The 14,307-nt window shown below is 44.6% G+C and overlaps 1 protein-coding gene and 1 long non-coding RNA gene across 6 annotated transcripts in view; one reads left to right on the forward strand and one right to left on the reverse strand.

Annotated features, from left to right (window-relative positions):
- LOC127540862 (uncharacterized) overlaps window positions 1–5,294 on the reverse strand; it is a 79,287-nt gene extending 73,993 nt beyond the window's left edge. For both annotated transcript variants that reach the window (XR_007948302.1, XR_007948301.1), the window contains exon 1: window positions 5,134–5,294. This is a non-coding gene — a long non-coding RNA (uncharacterized LOC127540862). The remainder of the gene's footprint in view (window positions 1–5,133) is intronic.
- Window positions 1–14,307, forward strand: part of PPP2R2C (protein phosphatase 2 regulatory subunit Bgamma) — a 302,284-nt gene that overhangs the window by 101,693 nt on the left and 186,284 nt on the right. Inside the window, exon 1 of one of the 4 annotated variants that reach the window (XM_051965772.1) lies at window positions 5,433–5,822. The exons of 2 other annotated variants lie outside the window; for them this stretch is intronic. In XM_051965772.1, coding sequence (XP_051821732.1) covers window positions 5,753–5,822 — 70 coding nt within the window. In that variant the 5' untranslated portion in view covers window positions 5,433–5,752. Of the gene's footprint in view, window positions 1–5,432; window positions 5,823–14,307 lie in introns of those variants that run through there. One more of the 4 variants, XM_051965773.1, reaches the window with a different exon arrangement.

Consider the following 14,307-nt stretch of genomic DNA (forward strand, 5'->3'; position numbering starts at 1 on the left):
GGTAGCCAAGAGTACGACGACTTGAATGTCCAACTTCTTATTTGCCTTCACTAGTCTGAACTGGAAGCTGTAGAGATAATGGTGTGATGTCTAGTTTTGGCAAAGGTGGGGTGAGGGAGACCTGTGGAATATGAACCAGATCTCGAGGCTGTGAGATGATAATCTTTGTGATGCCCAAGAATCGCTAATTTTATTTGGGGGAAGAGAGTTGGAAGTGGCTAAAAAGACTGTATTTATATTGGATGGAATAAATATTCTATTCTTTGGCTTAAAAGAGCCCCTCTCTCGGACTGTCACTTATCAGCCTGAGCTCTACAGGCTCCCCCAGTTTGGAAGTTTGCTCTTTTTGCTAACTTGGCTCTCCGCTTATCCCGCCAGAGGCAACACAGGACTCTGTGAACGTGCAAGCTATGCAGGGCTGGGTCTTGGGAATAAATCAAAATATCACCGAGATGGCTGATTGTGCACTGGTCCAACAAGTCTTGAAAAGGATCTTTCATGAGCCATTGAAATTCAATTCAACAAACATTAGGCACTTTCTCTGGGGAAAGTACTACATGGAAAACCAGGAGTGCATGGCATTATGATACATTTTTATCATGCTCATCCCATGTCTAGAATATAAATCCCCAACAATCACAGCTCTAAAGATGGAGTGGAATGACGTGGAGGATCACGAGTTCCTGATTACTAGGGAACCATTTTTTGGGCTTGTTGTGGGTGGATTCCTGCTTAGGTTGTAGGTGGACTAGATCAAGGGTATCAAATTCAAATAGAAATGGTGCAGATCAACTTAAAGAACCCGAACTTAACACTATACATGTGGATAGTGACAAGGAAGACTTGTGCCTATAGAAAGCTTTTCATTGTATCATATTGTAATAGATACAAGTCAATGGTGCTATAGTGAGGGAAGAGAGAAGAAGAACAGCCTAGCCTGCTTGACTGTGGTGGAGCCTTAGACACTGAATTCGATTCAGGAGACTTTGTCATACGGTTCTCTCCCAGACACTGGGAAGAATACAAAATCTAGACGAGACACGATCCCTTGCTTTATACAAGTGGAATCATGGAAACTGAAGGGGGATTGGGAAAGGTTTCATGTAGAAGGTTGTACTGGAGATGAAACCTGAAGAAAACTAGGGGTTCTGAAAAGCAGTGGTTCAGTAGAAGATCATTGTAAGTGTGGAGGACAACAGATGCAAAGATTCAGAATGGGAGGTGGAGCATCCTGGAAGGAGCAGCAAGCAAATCGGACGGCTGGACTATTAAAAAGTGGATGGGAGTATTGGTTAAGAAAACTACAAAAGCAGAAAGGGGTCATCTTGGGGAAAATGGTAAATGTCAGGAAGAAAAGTATATGTTTGCCTCTAGAGGAAAGTGGCCTTTGAAGGAGGAGAGGCTAAGGGTAAACCTCTACTTTCAGAAATGTACTTTGGCTTTGTGAGAGGGACAAAGGAAGGAGCCCAACAAAATGCTGAAGGAAAATGGGATGGGACAATGTTTGCCCTTCAGTGAAGGGATTGCAGATGCTCTTTCCAACAATGAAGGACGTACCAGAGAAGAATCTGCTTAAGAGCACCAAATGATAGTTGCTTATATGTATGTAGGGAATTGCATTGAAGTGTATGGCTGTTGCCAAAACAGATCATCTGTAGACAACCCTCTGGTAGTGAGGTGCACTGGGTCAGAGGTGTAGCCTCTGGCTGAATATGCATCAGGGATATTATCATTACAGTTATTGTGATTATTAATGATTGCCAGCATTTATATAGTTCTTTACAAATACCCAATAAACACTATGTCATTTTTGTCAATAACTCAGGAAGTTGGAGCCCTTTCTATCCCCATTTTACAGATGAGGAAACAAAGTCAAAACGATGAATTCACTTTCTCACGGTGATCTAGCCAGTAAGTATTTGGAGCCGGGATTTGAACTCCAAGGCTGCAGCTCCCTCCCCTCTGTTTTCTCAAGAAACTGAACGGCATCTTTGATCATCATAACACTTGGTCATGGAAATCCACTGTCCCCTCCTCAAGAGTTTCCTTTTTAACAAAAACAACTTGAATCGATGATTTTATGAAATATTCAGGGTTCCTAGAGATTCAAACTGCTTTCTTAAATCACATAGGAAATTATAGTAGTGATAATGCACGGAGAAGGATTATTATTACAAGGAATTCTAAAGGCTACACATATTAGCAACTACTAATTCAAAAATCTAATATCTGTTTCAAGTGAACCTTGAAAGCTGGGGGTGCTTAACCTTTTTGATGTCAGAAATGCTTCAGAGATCTTGGAAAGCTTATGTGCTTTCTCAGAAGCATTTTTAAATGCATTAACATAGAACACAAGAATCACAAAGGTTATTGATTATTTTGTAACTCAGTTATCAAAATATTTCAAAACACAATCTCTACTTAGGTATATGATAGAAAACCTTTTAAAAATAAATTGTTTTAAGAGTAGGCTTACCATAATTTATCATAGAGGCTAACTGTTTCTAAATTCTAAGTATTATGACTATTTTATTTTTATTGTGCTAAGCCTAAATGAGTGCCATGATCTATAGAGCAAGAAAAATTAATGAGTATTCCAGTGCTTAGTACACTGTAGGCATGAAGAAAACATTCATTTAATAATAATAAAAAAAATCAATGAAAGATATAGTAAAAGGGGATTAAATTTCCATGTAGTAGTTTCAACAGAAATTTCAAAAGGTAGTCTTACTATCAATATACCTTAATTAAAGATTACAAAGCACTTTCCTCACAACAGACCTGGGACGTAGGCAGTATGACTACCAGTAGTCCCATTTGGAAATTGAGGTTCAGAAGAACGAAGCCATACGGTGAAACCAATTTTGAACAGGCATCTCCTCTTGTTGACGCAATCTTCAACGAATGGTGATTTAGCTTCTACCAGAAGACCTTTAATGGTCAAGAACCCACTCCCTGCAGAAGCTGTCTGTCCCTTGAGGTAGTGTGGGGCCGTTGGAGTCAGGAATTCCTGATTTCAAATTCCAGCTCAGACACTTATTAGTTGTGTGACCCTGGGCAAGTCATTTAAATTCTACCTGCCTCAGTTTACCTTATAGAATTATTGTTGAGAATCAAATGAGACAATATTTGTAAAGCTTCATAAACCTAAAGATGCTGCATACATGCTAATTATTTATTACAATCCTTAGATCCAGCCTAAATAATCTTCTCCAAAACCTCAGCTCATTATCTCTCTTTCTCCCCTTTGAGATCAAGTGGAACAGGACAAGTGCTTTTTTTTTTTTTTTGCCCCCACATGACAACCCTTCAACTTTTGTTGTTGTTGTGTGACTTGTGCAGGGTCACACAGCTTTCTTAAGTGTTAATTGTCTGAGGTCATATTTGAACTCAGGTCCTCCTGATTTCAGTGCTGATGCTCTATCCACTACACCAACTAGCTGCCCCTTAACCCCTCTAACTTAATAGCAGTCAGAAGTCGTCTTCCTAATTTTTCTCCTATCTCTGACTTAGCTGGGGGCCCTACTCTGGACATGCTTATTTGGCAACTTACTTCCCAAAAGACAGTACCCAGAAGTTAGCGGGGTGTTGAACCTGTGATTGAAGTACCAGCACAGAATGTCTCAGCTCCCTCATTCTGGGCAGTTTCTGTCTTTGAAAAATAGATTTTTATTGCTATCTTTTGTTTTTATCTTGCCTAGATTTCTCCCTCCCCCACTCCCCGCTCTGTCCCAGATAGCTACCCTTAATAACAAAGAGTCTGTGTTAGGTTTTCCTTTCTCTGTGACACGGTTGATCCAGACCGGGTTTAGAATTTACCAATTCCCCCACCCCACCCCCAAGCCCAAATCTTTTACTTGACAGTCCTTTTCTAGTCCAGCTCCTTGGCCCTGTATTTGCTAATTAGCTCCCTGGACCGAAGAAGAACTTTGCATTTATTTCTGTTACATCGCCTTCCCTCCCTCCATCATCCTAGCCAGATGAGATTTGGAGTAGGGGGTCTCCGAAACATCATCTGACAAATTCTCTTCTTTTCTTGGTGTTGTCTGCAAATGATAATATGTGACTCCCCATCCTCATCTGGACTACAGTATTTTTATCAGTCATAAACCTGCTAGGTAGAACTGCCCAGGGTGGGAGCGAGATGCCTGACACCTCTATTAGAGACTTCTCTCTGCCATCGTGAGCTCAGTGGGCAAGGTCAATTCCTTCTCAGAGATTTTATCCAGTGCCTAGTTCAAACTTCATTTACCAAGCAAAAGCTGTCAATAAAGGAAATGAGGTTCAGATCAGTAATCTATCCGGGCCCATTTCCTCATCTTTTTTTTTTTTTTTTTTTTTTTTTGCTGAGGCAATTGGGGTTAAGTGACTTTCCCAGGGTTACACCCTAAGAAGTGTTAAGTGTCTGAGGTCCCATTTGAAATCAGGTGCTCCTGACTTCAGGACCGATCTCCTCATCTTTAATGAGAGTATTGGACTAATCATATATGTTTCTGTTTCCATGTCAGACCTTTGATCCACAATGGTCTAGGAACCAAGCTAGGGACTCTTGCCAGACGAGGCCTGCCAGGGCCCTCTGCCCTGGTACGGTGCCCTGGAAAGAAAACCAGACTCAGTCAGAAGCCCCAGTCCTAGTTATGGACAAGTCATTTCATCTCGCTTGGCCTTCATCATCTCATCTGTAGAATGGGCACAATATAACTCATGGATCCCTAGAGTATTGGGAAGAGCCTGTGTGGCAAGCTGCAAAAGAGACATTAAAAAGGTCAACTTAGAATGCCGGGATGGGAAGTCCCTGGAACACCTGGGGCGCGTCTTGGGGCGAGGGGCCACCCCGGGATCCACGATGGCAGAGGAGGAAAGCATCCAGAACATGGACCGCCGGAATGAGCAGGAAAGGACGTAGGACACACAATGTCAGATGTGGGGGATCCTGGAAGAGGAACCGAGCCTTGCAGGGCCTTGGAGATCCCCGATCTCATCCACGCCCGGGAGAAACTGAGGCACAGCTGCCCCCGCCCCTGTGGTGCCCAGCCCCCCAGCCTCTCGGCCCCGCGCTCTCCTCCCCCCATTCGGACGGCCTCCCCGCCGCCCGGCCCCCTCCCCCCGGCGGTGGCGACTTTCCGTAATTACCTGCAGTCTCATTTTTCACTCGCGCCCGTGCAGCCCCTGCGCGCTCGGGTGGGTGGCGGGAGGCGGGCTGGGAGGGGCCGGAGCGGATGCAGCAGGGGCGTGTGACTGCACTGGTGTCGGCGGGAGCGGCGGCGGCGGCGGCGGAGCAGCAGAGCCCAGCCCAGCCTCGCGAGCGCCCTTTGCTGCAGTCGCCCGGGAGCGCTTCGCCGGCAGCTGAGGGCGGTGGGAGCTGGCCGGCACGGGCCGACCCCGGCGAGCCCCGCCCGGCTGCTCGAGGAAGCGCGGGGCCGGGCTGCGGGCTTTCTGCCCCGGGCGCTCGCGGACCACCTCGGGCTCCCCCCGCCCCGGGCTGCGCCTCCCCTCGCCCCGGGTTGTCCCCCTCCCCCCCAGCCGCCGCGGCGTTTCCTGTCCTCCGGGTTTTTTCCTGAGCTCCCTCCCCCGCACGTGCATCCCGAGCCCAGCCCGGGCTGCGGCACCAGCCCTCAGGATGCTGCCGCTGCGCCCCGGAGCCCAGGCGGCCCCCCGCCGCTGCTAGGCAGCATGGCCGGTGCTCTTGCGACGACCTCTACTGCTTCACTCCGTCCACTGCGGCTGGGCATGCTGAGGAGCCCTGCTGTCAATGGGCGAGGACGCGGACGCGCGCAAAATTAACCACAGCTTCCTCCGAGACCACAGCTATGTGACCGAAGGTAACACCCCCGTTGTCCTCCCCATCCTCCTGGCCGGGGGGCCGGACTCCCCATGCCCTCGGAAGGTCTGTCTGGATCGATCGGCTGGTGTGTGCGCGCGCGTGAGTGTGTGTGTGTGTGTGTGTATGTGTCTCTGTGTGTGTGTGTGTGCCTGTGTGTATGTGTGAGGAGGGGTCCCCACCCTGCCCCCGTTCTGGTGTGATGGAGGCGATGGAATCGATGTCGATTTGCGGAGAGCCGGGCTGTTCTGTCATAATATGCTAAACTCGGGAGGCCGGCGGGAGGGCAGGATTGGGGCGCGGGGCCGGGAGCGGGGCGCGGGGCCGGGAGTGGGGCGCGGGCCCGGGCCCGGGCGCCCCGGCCCGGTTTGCGCTAGGGCGGGTCGCCGCTGCGCCTTCCCCGGGAGGAGAGCGCGGATGCAGCTTTGCACGGCGAAGAATCTGTCTTAAATGCGGAGGCTGGCATGGGCAGCCCCCGGTCATGGGTGGGAAAGTTACCGGCTTGAAGGTGTGGATGGGAAGGGTCTCCCTCTCCCCCGGCAGCCTGCTCGGAGCCGGCGGGAGACAACGTTCCCGGGCGCTCCTTCCCCTGGGAGGAACCTGCACTTACAAGAGATCTGGTGCACACACTGTCCGTTCGGAAGCTCGGAGCCTCCATTCTCTATGTGTGTGTGTGTGTGTGTGTGTGTGTGTGTACGCGCATGTGGCTACACCTATATATAATATAGATCTCCACGTATGCAGCTGTAATGTTCATGCCAAAGGCAGCCCTCTTTTTGACAGGGAGGGAAAAGCTGGGAGCCGATCAGTCGCTGCTGCCCCATACCAGGGATTTGGGCCAGAGGAAGTGGGCAGTGGGCGCCAGGCGGCCTTCGGGCTTTTGCTGAGCCAGTGGCTGAAGGACCAGCCCCGTGGCCCTGCCCATGCTCACACAGAGCTCCATGCTGAGAGCTGAAAAGTTGGTGTCTGTAGCTGGGCCTTGCTGTCGTGGACAGCCCCGGGTGCCAAGAGGGGCCGGCTTCTATGTAGGTCAGCAACTTCGAAGAATCTGTTTGCTTTGACCTTGCTGGGTGGCAGTGACACCCGGGATTTCTGGGTAGGCAGTGACACCTGGGATTTCTGGGTAGGCCTTTTAGAGCTTCTAACCCAAAGTTCAATGCGGAGATTAGAGGGAAGCGCCAGGCCCGGGAGCCATTTGATGAAGGTTTCATCCCAGACTAGTTACCTGCTGCAGCCTGGAATTGGCTCCCTTGCCGGCCTCTGCATGCTGATGATGGGAGCTTTCCCCATTCCTGAGGGATGATTTTGCAGCCCTGAAAATATATGGCAAGATGCTTTTTCTTTGTTGTTGGGGTTTTAGAGCAGTGGGAGCAGTGTAGCCAGCAGGCTCTAAATCACCAGAAAGCCACTGATCAGTCTGGATGAATTCTCTCAAAATGAAGGAGTCTCTGGCTTTGCAGACAGACGGGGTGGGATAAATGCACAGTACGTGTGCACAAGCCTGTCCACACACACTGACCGTGGGCCTAGTGCTACATGCATATATTACATGCTAACGTGCCCTCACATACACAAGTATACACTTAAAACCGATTCGTGTGTGTATACACACTCAAATATACACATATGGATGTGTGTGTATGTGTGCTTGCTCACACACAGATAGAAATAGACATGCATGACACACGGGGCCGAAGACTTGGAGAGCTGTGTGGTCACTGGCGGACGTGCTCTCGTGGGGATTCCTTTTTGGGTGGGGTTGGACTGTGGGGCCTCCTGGGACTCTAAAATGCTGGGATTCTGGGACTTGGGTTCAAATTCCAGTTGGGCTGCTTGGGATCTCTGTGACCTTGGGGCTGTCATTTCATGTGTGGCTCTCAGTTTCTTCATCTGTAAAAATAAGGGAAGTAGATCATGCTCATGTAGCCGACCTCCAAGGTCACTTTCAGTTCTAAGCCTGTGACCCTCCCTGTGGATGTACCTACACATTCAAAAGCCTCTTAAATGGAGACACGTACAGAGATACACCCCCTTATCATCTACAGGAGTTCTCAAAAATTGTTAACTAAGGGGTCGTCAACACCCCAGCTCCTTTAGCCTCCACGGGAAATAAAAACAGATCACTGCTGGGGCTTTTGTCAGGATGCTGCCAGGGACAACTGCGGTCCAGCAAATGCTGGCAATTAAATCTGGGTTCCATTTGCGGCCTTTTCTGCAATCATGACTCAAGCAGAGCAGAATCTAATCGTTAACATGACCGCTGGGTGAAATTTGAGTGCTGTAATGATTTGGCTGAACTGTCACCATAGTGTCTTAAGCTTGGCAACGTCCCCTTCCGCACCGCTTGACACTGCTGACTCATACTGAGCCCTGGCGTCTTCTGTGGGAGCTGCTTCTCTGAGGAGGCAGAGAGGGAAAGGAAGGAGAAGCTAGCTACCTCCTGGGCCAGGGGGTGCAGCCCTTTCCGGCTGGGAAGCCAGTTTGCCATCTGGCTTTCTTTGGGGACCATAGCCCAGCACAGTAGGTGGGCTTCTGGGTCCCGGAGAGGGTATTTTCATCTGTGCACTGTGGGACAGATAGGGCACAGACTGCTGCTCACTTGTATCAGCCCCAAATCAGTTCAGATAGAGAACAGCTCCTGGCCAGGAAGCCCTGAGTTCAAGTCCATTCTCTGACACACACCTGGAGTTCAGGTCAAGTGAATTTCCTGGACAGAAATCGAAGATCCAGGTTTTAAAAAATAATAAAAGAAGTAATTAGTTCTTTTCACCTAACTTAATGTCAATGGAATTACTGTTATTTAAAAAATAATAATTGTATTTAAAATTTATAATTTTTTACAAAGCAATTTACTTGTTTTCTCAAGGCAATGGGATTAGGTAAAGTAAATATTATTGTCCCCATTTGACAGACGAATAAACAAGTGTTGTTTTGATCTAAATCACATAGTTTGCGATGATTTTTTTTTTAAATAAAACTTTCTCTCCTCTTCCCTTCCAGTTCTGTTTATGGTATCTTAAAGAAATTCCCTCAATTTCTGCCCTGTTTTTTTTTTTTTTTAGTGTGTGTGTGGGGGTCTCTTTATTAAATTAATCTATTTTCTCTGAAAGCCAATTTAATTTTTTTTCATCTTTCCCTCTAAGATTTATACTTTTTGCCTTGTTCTTTTTATGTCAACTCTAAAGTCCTGTTAATATCCAGAAGCTATCCAAGGAAAGGAAGCATGAGCTTCTCTTAGCCAGTGGGATCCTGTATTTCATAGATTTTGCAGCCAATGGGATCCTGTATTTCATAGATTCAAAGACTTAGAAGGTACCTTAAAATTAGGACAGGATAATTTTATGTGAGAGGATAATAAAATAAAAATGTGATTTTTTTCTATGAAAATTTATGTGCTTAGCTTCTTCCCCTCAATAATCTATCCTCAGATTGAGAACCCCTGTTGTAGAAACATAGGAAAAAAAGTTAGAGCCATCAGGCCTTAGAAATCATCTTAGCCAAGTCTCACATTTTTCTTAGGCAAAATAAACACAATCTTTGTACATGAATTGCTTGATATCATCCAATGAGTTAGGAGCAAAGTGAAGACTGGAATTCCATCATGACTTCCGGTCCTGACCTTTGTTTTCACAGCATTTGGTACTTAGGATGTTCCTTTGATTTTGGGCAGGAGGTCCTTGTATTCCTGTAATGTGCCCATTTCTGATATTCTTAGCTTACTTTTGTAAGCCCAGATTCAATAGCCCTTCTGATAGTTACTATGGATACTGTTTCTGCATCTTCATAGGGAATATTGGAAAAATATTGGAAGGGAGGCAGTTGAACTGTCAGCTGTCATGGTTGGAGAGAAACTTTGTGAGGCAACAAATGACTGGGTATTTCTTTCTTGAGGGACTGAGGGAACTAATTAGAGACATTCCTAAGATACCTGAGTTTTAAGTCTTATGCTGTAAAGACTACAGGATAGTAAATTCATCACTAGAGGATTCTGGAGAGACTTTGTTATCCTGAGAAAGGTGAATGATGAGGCTCTGTTTCCAGAGGTGAAGAGCTATGAGCATTTACATTCAATATTCAGAGAGATCTTTGCCTGTGATCTTTTTCACTGTGATACATTGATGCATGTATTTAAAAAAATACTAATAAATAATCATTAACATTGATGCTTGATTAAGCTTATTAAAAAGGGGGAAATGATCAATCAGACCCTCAACAAACATTTATTGCATGTCTATTACTTGCCAGGCACAGCGTTGGATACTGGTGATAAAAATACAATGAATGAAACAATCCTAGCTCAAGAGGAACTGTCATTTTAATAGGGAGACAAGAATATACATATGTGTACTTGTATACATGTATTTGCATGTGCATGTGTGCATATTACAATAGAATAAATAAAAATGAAGATAAAATAGCTTAATAGAAAATCATTTGCTCATGAGGCTGCCAGAAATTGATGGCATTAGAAAAGAAATCATATAGAAAATGGCATTTGAAGTTCTCGTTGAAGCTTATTCCTCTTCAGGATCCATTTCTGACTTTTTCCATCAAGTCATCACATCAGCCTTCTTACCCTAGAAGCTAATTAGGCCCTTGGGCCCCATCCTTTGCTTGGTTAATTCCTTCTAGAACTTCCATTTTTAAGGAAATTTCTGAGCCTGGTTATGTCCTTATTTCTCTCCCAGGCTGAACTTTAAACTCAAAAAACTTTCTTCACTACGACCTCAAAGAAGCACCTTTGTTACCCCCGACACCTCCCCTCTCCCTCCCCCCACTCAATCTTCAAGCTTTCTTTTATGGATTGCCTGTTTCCATTAGAACGTAAATTCTGTGGGAGAAGGAACTATATGCTTGTATTTGTATCCCTAGCACTTCAAAGGTCTCTTATTAAGTGCTTGATATTGTTGTTAAAGAAAGAAGGGGATTCTGGGAAGAAGAGATCATTCTGGAGTGCATCCCAGGCATGGAGAGAAGGAAAGATAGTAGGAAAGAAACCAATAGGAAGGGAGAAGTTGAACATTCAAGAGAAAGGAGTGATTCCATGAAGATGGCAATTTATAGGGAAAATTGAGGGAAAATAGGATCGAAAGTATGTGAAGAGGTTGTAGCTTGGCCGGGAGAAAGGAATCTTTTGTTGTCAGAGACTAAGGGAAAGGAAAAGAAGTGGGGGATAATGTCGAGAGGTTTTGCAGGGAAGAGAGGGGGAGCAGAAGTAGTTCATGGGGAATGATCTCTATTTTCTATCATGTAGGATGCAAAATCTTTAACTAAGAGAGGGGAAGAGGAAAATAAGGGAGGATTGAGGATAGAAGAGAAGGTTTCTAACAGTCTCTATTTAGAATGAATTAGAAAACCACTTAAGGAAAAATAGGATTGTTTTGCTACGGTGAAGCTCAAGTTAAAGTTAGGTAACGTGAATTTGTTGTGTACTGTTAGCACAATTTTATGAATTCCTCTAGCCCTATTTAATAATACACCAAAAAGAACAGGGGGTTAGATGGCGGGGATTTTCCAGAGACGAGATTTGCCAAGGGACAAACAGCAATGAAAGGTGAGGAAGATATTCAATAGTAGATGACAGCATAGAGTTGAATTGGTTAATTGTAGAGTTGGGACTGGGAGGAGAGTGAGTAGGGAGAATGATTTGAGAAACAAATGAGTGATGGAGGATTAAAGGTCTTGATCAGAGCAAGGGATAGCTTTAGAAAAGGGAGAAAGAGAGAATGACTGGAGGTTACAGTGAGCCAGAGGAGTATAGAGGTCTTGATTAAAGAAGTAGAACACATGGGTAATGGGATCATCCTTCTGAGTGGCTCGGATAGTGTGGAGAAGTATTACTACTACTAGTAGTAGCAGCAGCAGTAGTGGCAACGATGGTAGTATTAACCCTAGCAATAAAGTGCACATTTATATCTTGCTTTATGGTTGACAAAGCACACACACACACACACACACACACACACACACACACACACAAACATACATGCATTTCACTGGATCTTTACAACAATCCTATAAAGTTAGGCTGTTTGGTTTTACAGATGCAGAAAGTGAGGTTAAGAGATCAAATGCATTGTCAGGATCACAAACTAGTAAGTGTCTAAAGCAGAATTAAAATTCAGATCTCCTTGACTAATCTCTGGCACCTTATTCACCACACAACCTAGTTTTAAGGAGAATGAGCAATTGGGAGATCAGAAAATTTGAGGATATATTAACTTAAATATTGAAGTCTCCTAGTATAAAGGCAGGGATTAGGAAGGAGAGGAAGGCTGTGAACCAGGGGCTGAATTCCTCAAGAAAGGAGGGAGAATGAGTGGGATCTGGAACATGGGAACTACTATGTTTTGAATAGAATGGAAAATTTGAATCATGTGAACTTCAGAGGAGAGGTTGCCAATTTATGGCTGTAGAGTTAGGAAGTGGCAGTGGGCAACAAGAAGTTTTTCCGCTCCATCTCCAGTTGACTAGAGATGCAAGAATATCAGAAATGAGCTAAGTCTCAGTTAATCTGACAGAAGTTCCTGTTTTTAGAAAAGGAATTTTTCTCTAATTATTGCTGTGAATTGAATTTGAACTTAGAATTAATTGAATTGCAAGGGAGATAAGGAAATCTTCTCCTTGATTACCTTAGAATCCAACATGAGAATTAAAAAGGTAATGATTCAAGTAGATTGAGGAGTGAAAGTGTGGATGGTTGTAAACTAGTGTGTTGTACCACACAGTAGATCCAACCCACAGAGGATGGTCAACTCAGAAATGCATTCCCACCATTCAGTTCAAGGTCTTTCAAAAATCATTTTTAGAAAGCTGTCTCCATAGCATAAACTGTTCAATCCAGTTCTAAGAGGAAATGTCTCTTCAGAATTTCTCAAAGATGAAAAGAGTAGAAACTCTGAGTCCTTTCTGCACTTTGCTGTCTCTTTCTAGCCCTGATATTTATCAAATTCATTTTTCCAACTTCTCTGTGAGTATTTTCAAATGCATATGTTGTCTTCTTTCAAAGGTTCTCCCTGCCAGGGGCAGGAGAGGAAAGAGAAAAGGCCTGGAATTAGAAACGGAAACCGAGGCGACTCCATTTCTTTCTTCTCCTTCATACTTAGAGCTATCCAAAGCTGTAATGGGATGCTTTCAGGACCAGTGAGTTCAACTTCAGCAATAGCTCTTTAAGCTGGATCTGGTTGACTTAGGGTTGAACTCTTTGGAGAAGAATTTCTTTTTTGGGCAGGGCTTGGATCAGATAGTCACCGACGGTCTCTGAAATTTGATGTCTCAATGATGTCCTAGGTTCTCATTCTTTCTCAATCTGCTCATTGCCATCATGGAATATGTTAATCTCATTTCCTGCAAAGTGAGAAGCAAATTCTGCTAAATCTTGTTGAAGTCGGATGTTCTTATTAGTTTTCTTATGATCAGAAATGTCTAAGTCTTAAGATTATCTAGTCCAGTTTCCTCATTTTAGATATCAAGAAACAAGTTTGGACTTGTACTCCTCAGAGTCAAGGGAATGCAAAACGTGATGTTGTAAGCCACTGGAAAGCTCAAAATAAAGTTCCCTCAAGACAATGGAGTGTGGGATTAGCATGGTATAGGTGGAAAGGTGGAAAGAGACTTGGGCTGAAATTCTGGTCTGGCCACTAACTGTGCCATCTTGAACAAGACACTTATCTGTGGGTCTCAGTTTCTTCATATCAAGATTGAAATAAATCCCATCCAGGGTCCTTTGTGGTTCTGATGATTTTTTTTTTTTTTTAGCAAACAAACATGATTTTCTTGCCCCGAGAAGAGCCTAAAGATTTTCTCACTGGGAGTTGTAGCAGTCCACGTTTTTCTCATGTTTCCCAGAGAGGCTCAAGCACCATTTGGCAGTGGCTCTGAGGGTCTCTGTGAACCCTCAGTGAGATGGGCTTTCATCAGGGAAGAATTTTGCAGCTGCAGGGGAAATGTTGCTGCCATCACAACTCTAGACAACGCCTGTAAAAATAAAACTGATAGTCTAAAGGCAGATATCTCTGCCAGTTAGTCTCAATTCCAATGACATCATATTCCTCTCTTTTGTATTTAGAAGAAAAGAAAAACAACTAAAGTCCATTTGTATTCATGTTTAGGATAAAAATGTAGAAAGAAAGGCTTTATGATCGAATCCTCTCTATGCTTTCAAATAATTTGAAAAAAAAAATAGCATGATGACCACAGAAAGCAAGGGGATAGGAGGGAAAGGCACTCTCATGTGTAAAATGTTTGTAGCAGTCCTTTTTGTGGTGGCAAGGAACTGGAAACAGAGTGGATGTCCATCAGTTAGAGAATGGCTGAATAAATTGTGGTATATGAATGTTATGGAATATTCTTATTCTGTAAGAAATGATCAGCAGGATGATTTCCGGGGGGGCCTGAAGAGACTTATAGGAACTGATGCTTAGTGAAGTGAGCAGAACCAGGAAATCATTGTACAGGACAAAAATAAGATTATCCGATGATCAATT

The sequence above is a fragment of the Antechinus flavipes genome, chromosome 6, assembly GCF_016432865.1.
Source record: "Antechinus flavipes isolate AdamAnt ecotype Samford, QLD, Australia chromosome 6, AdamAnt_v2, whole genome shotgun sequence".
In the NCBI taxonomy this organism is placed as follows: Eukaryota; Metazoa; Chordata; class Mammalia; order Dasyuromorphia; family Dasyuridae; genus Antechinus; species Antechinus flavipes.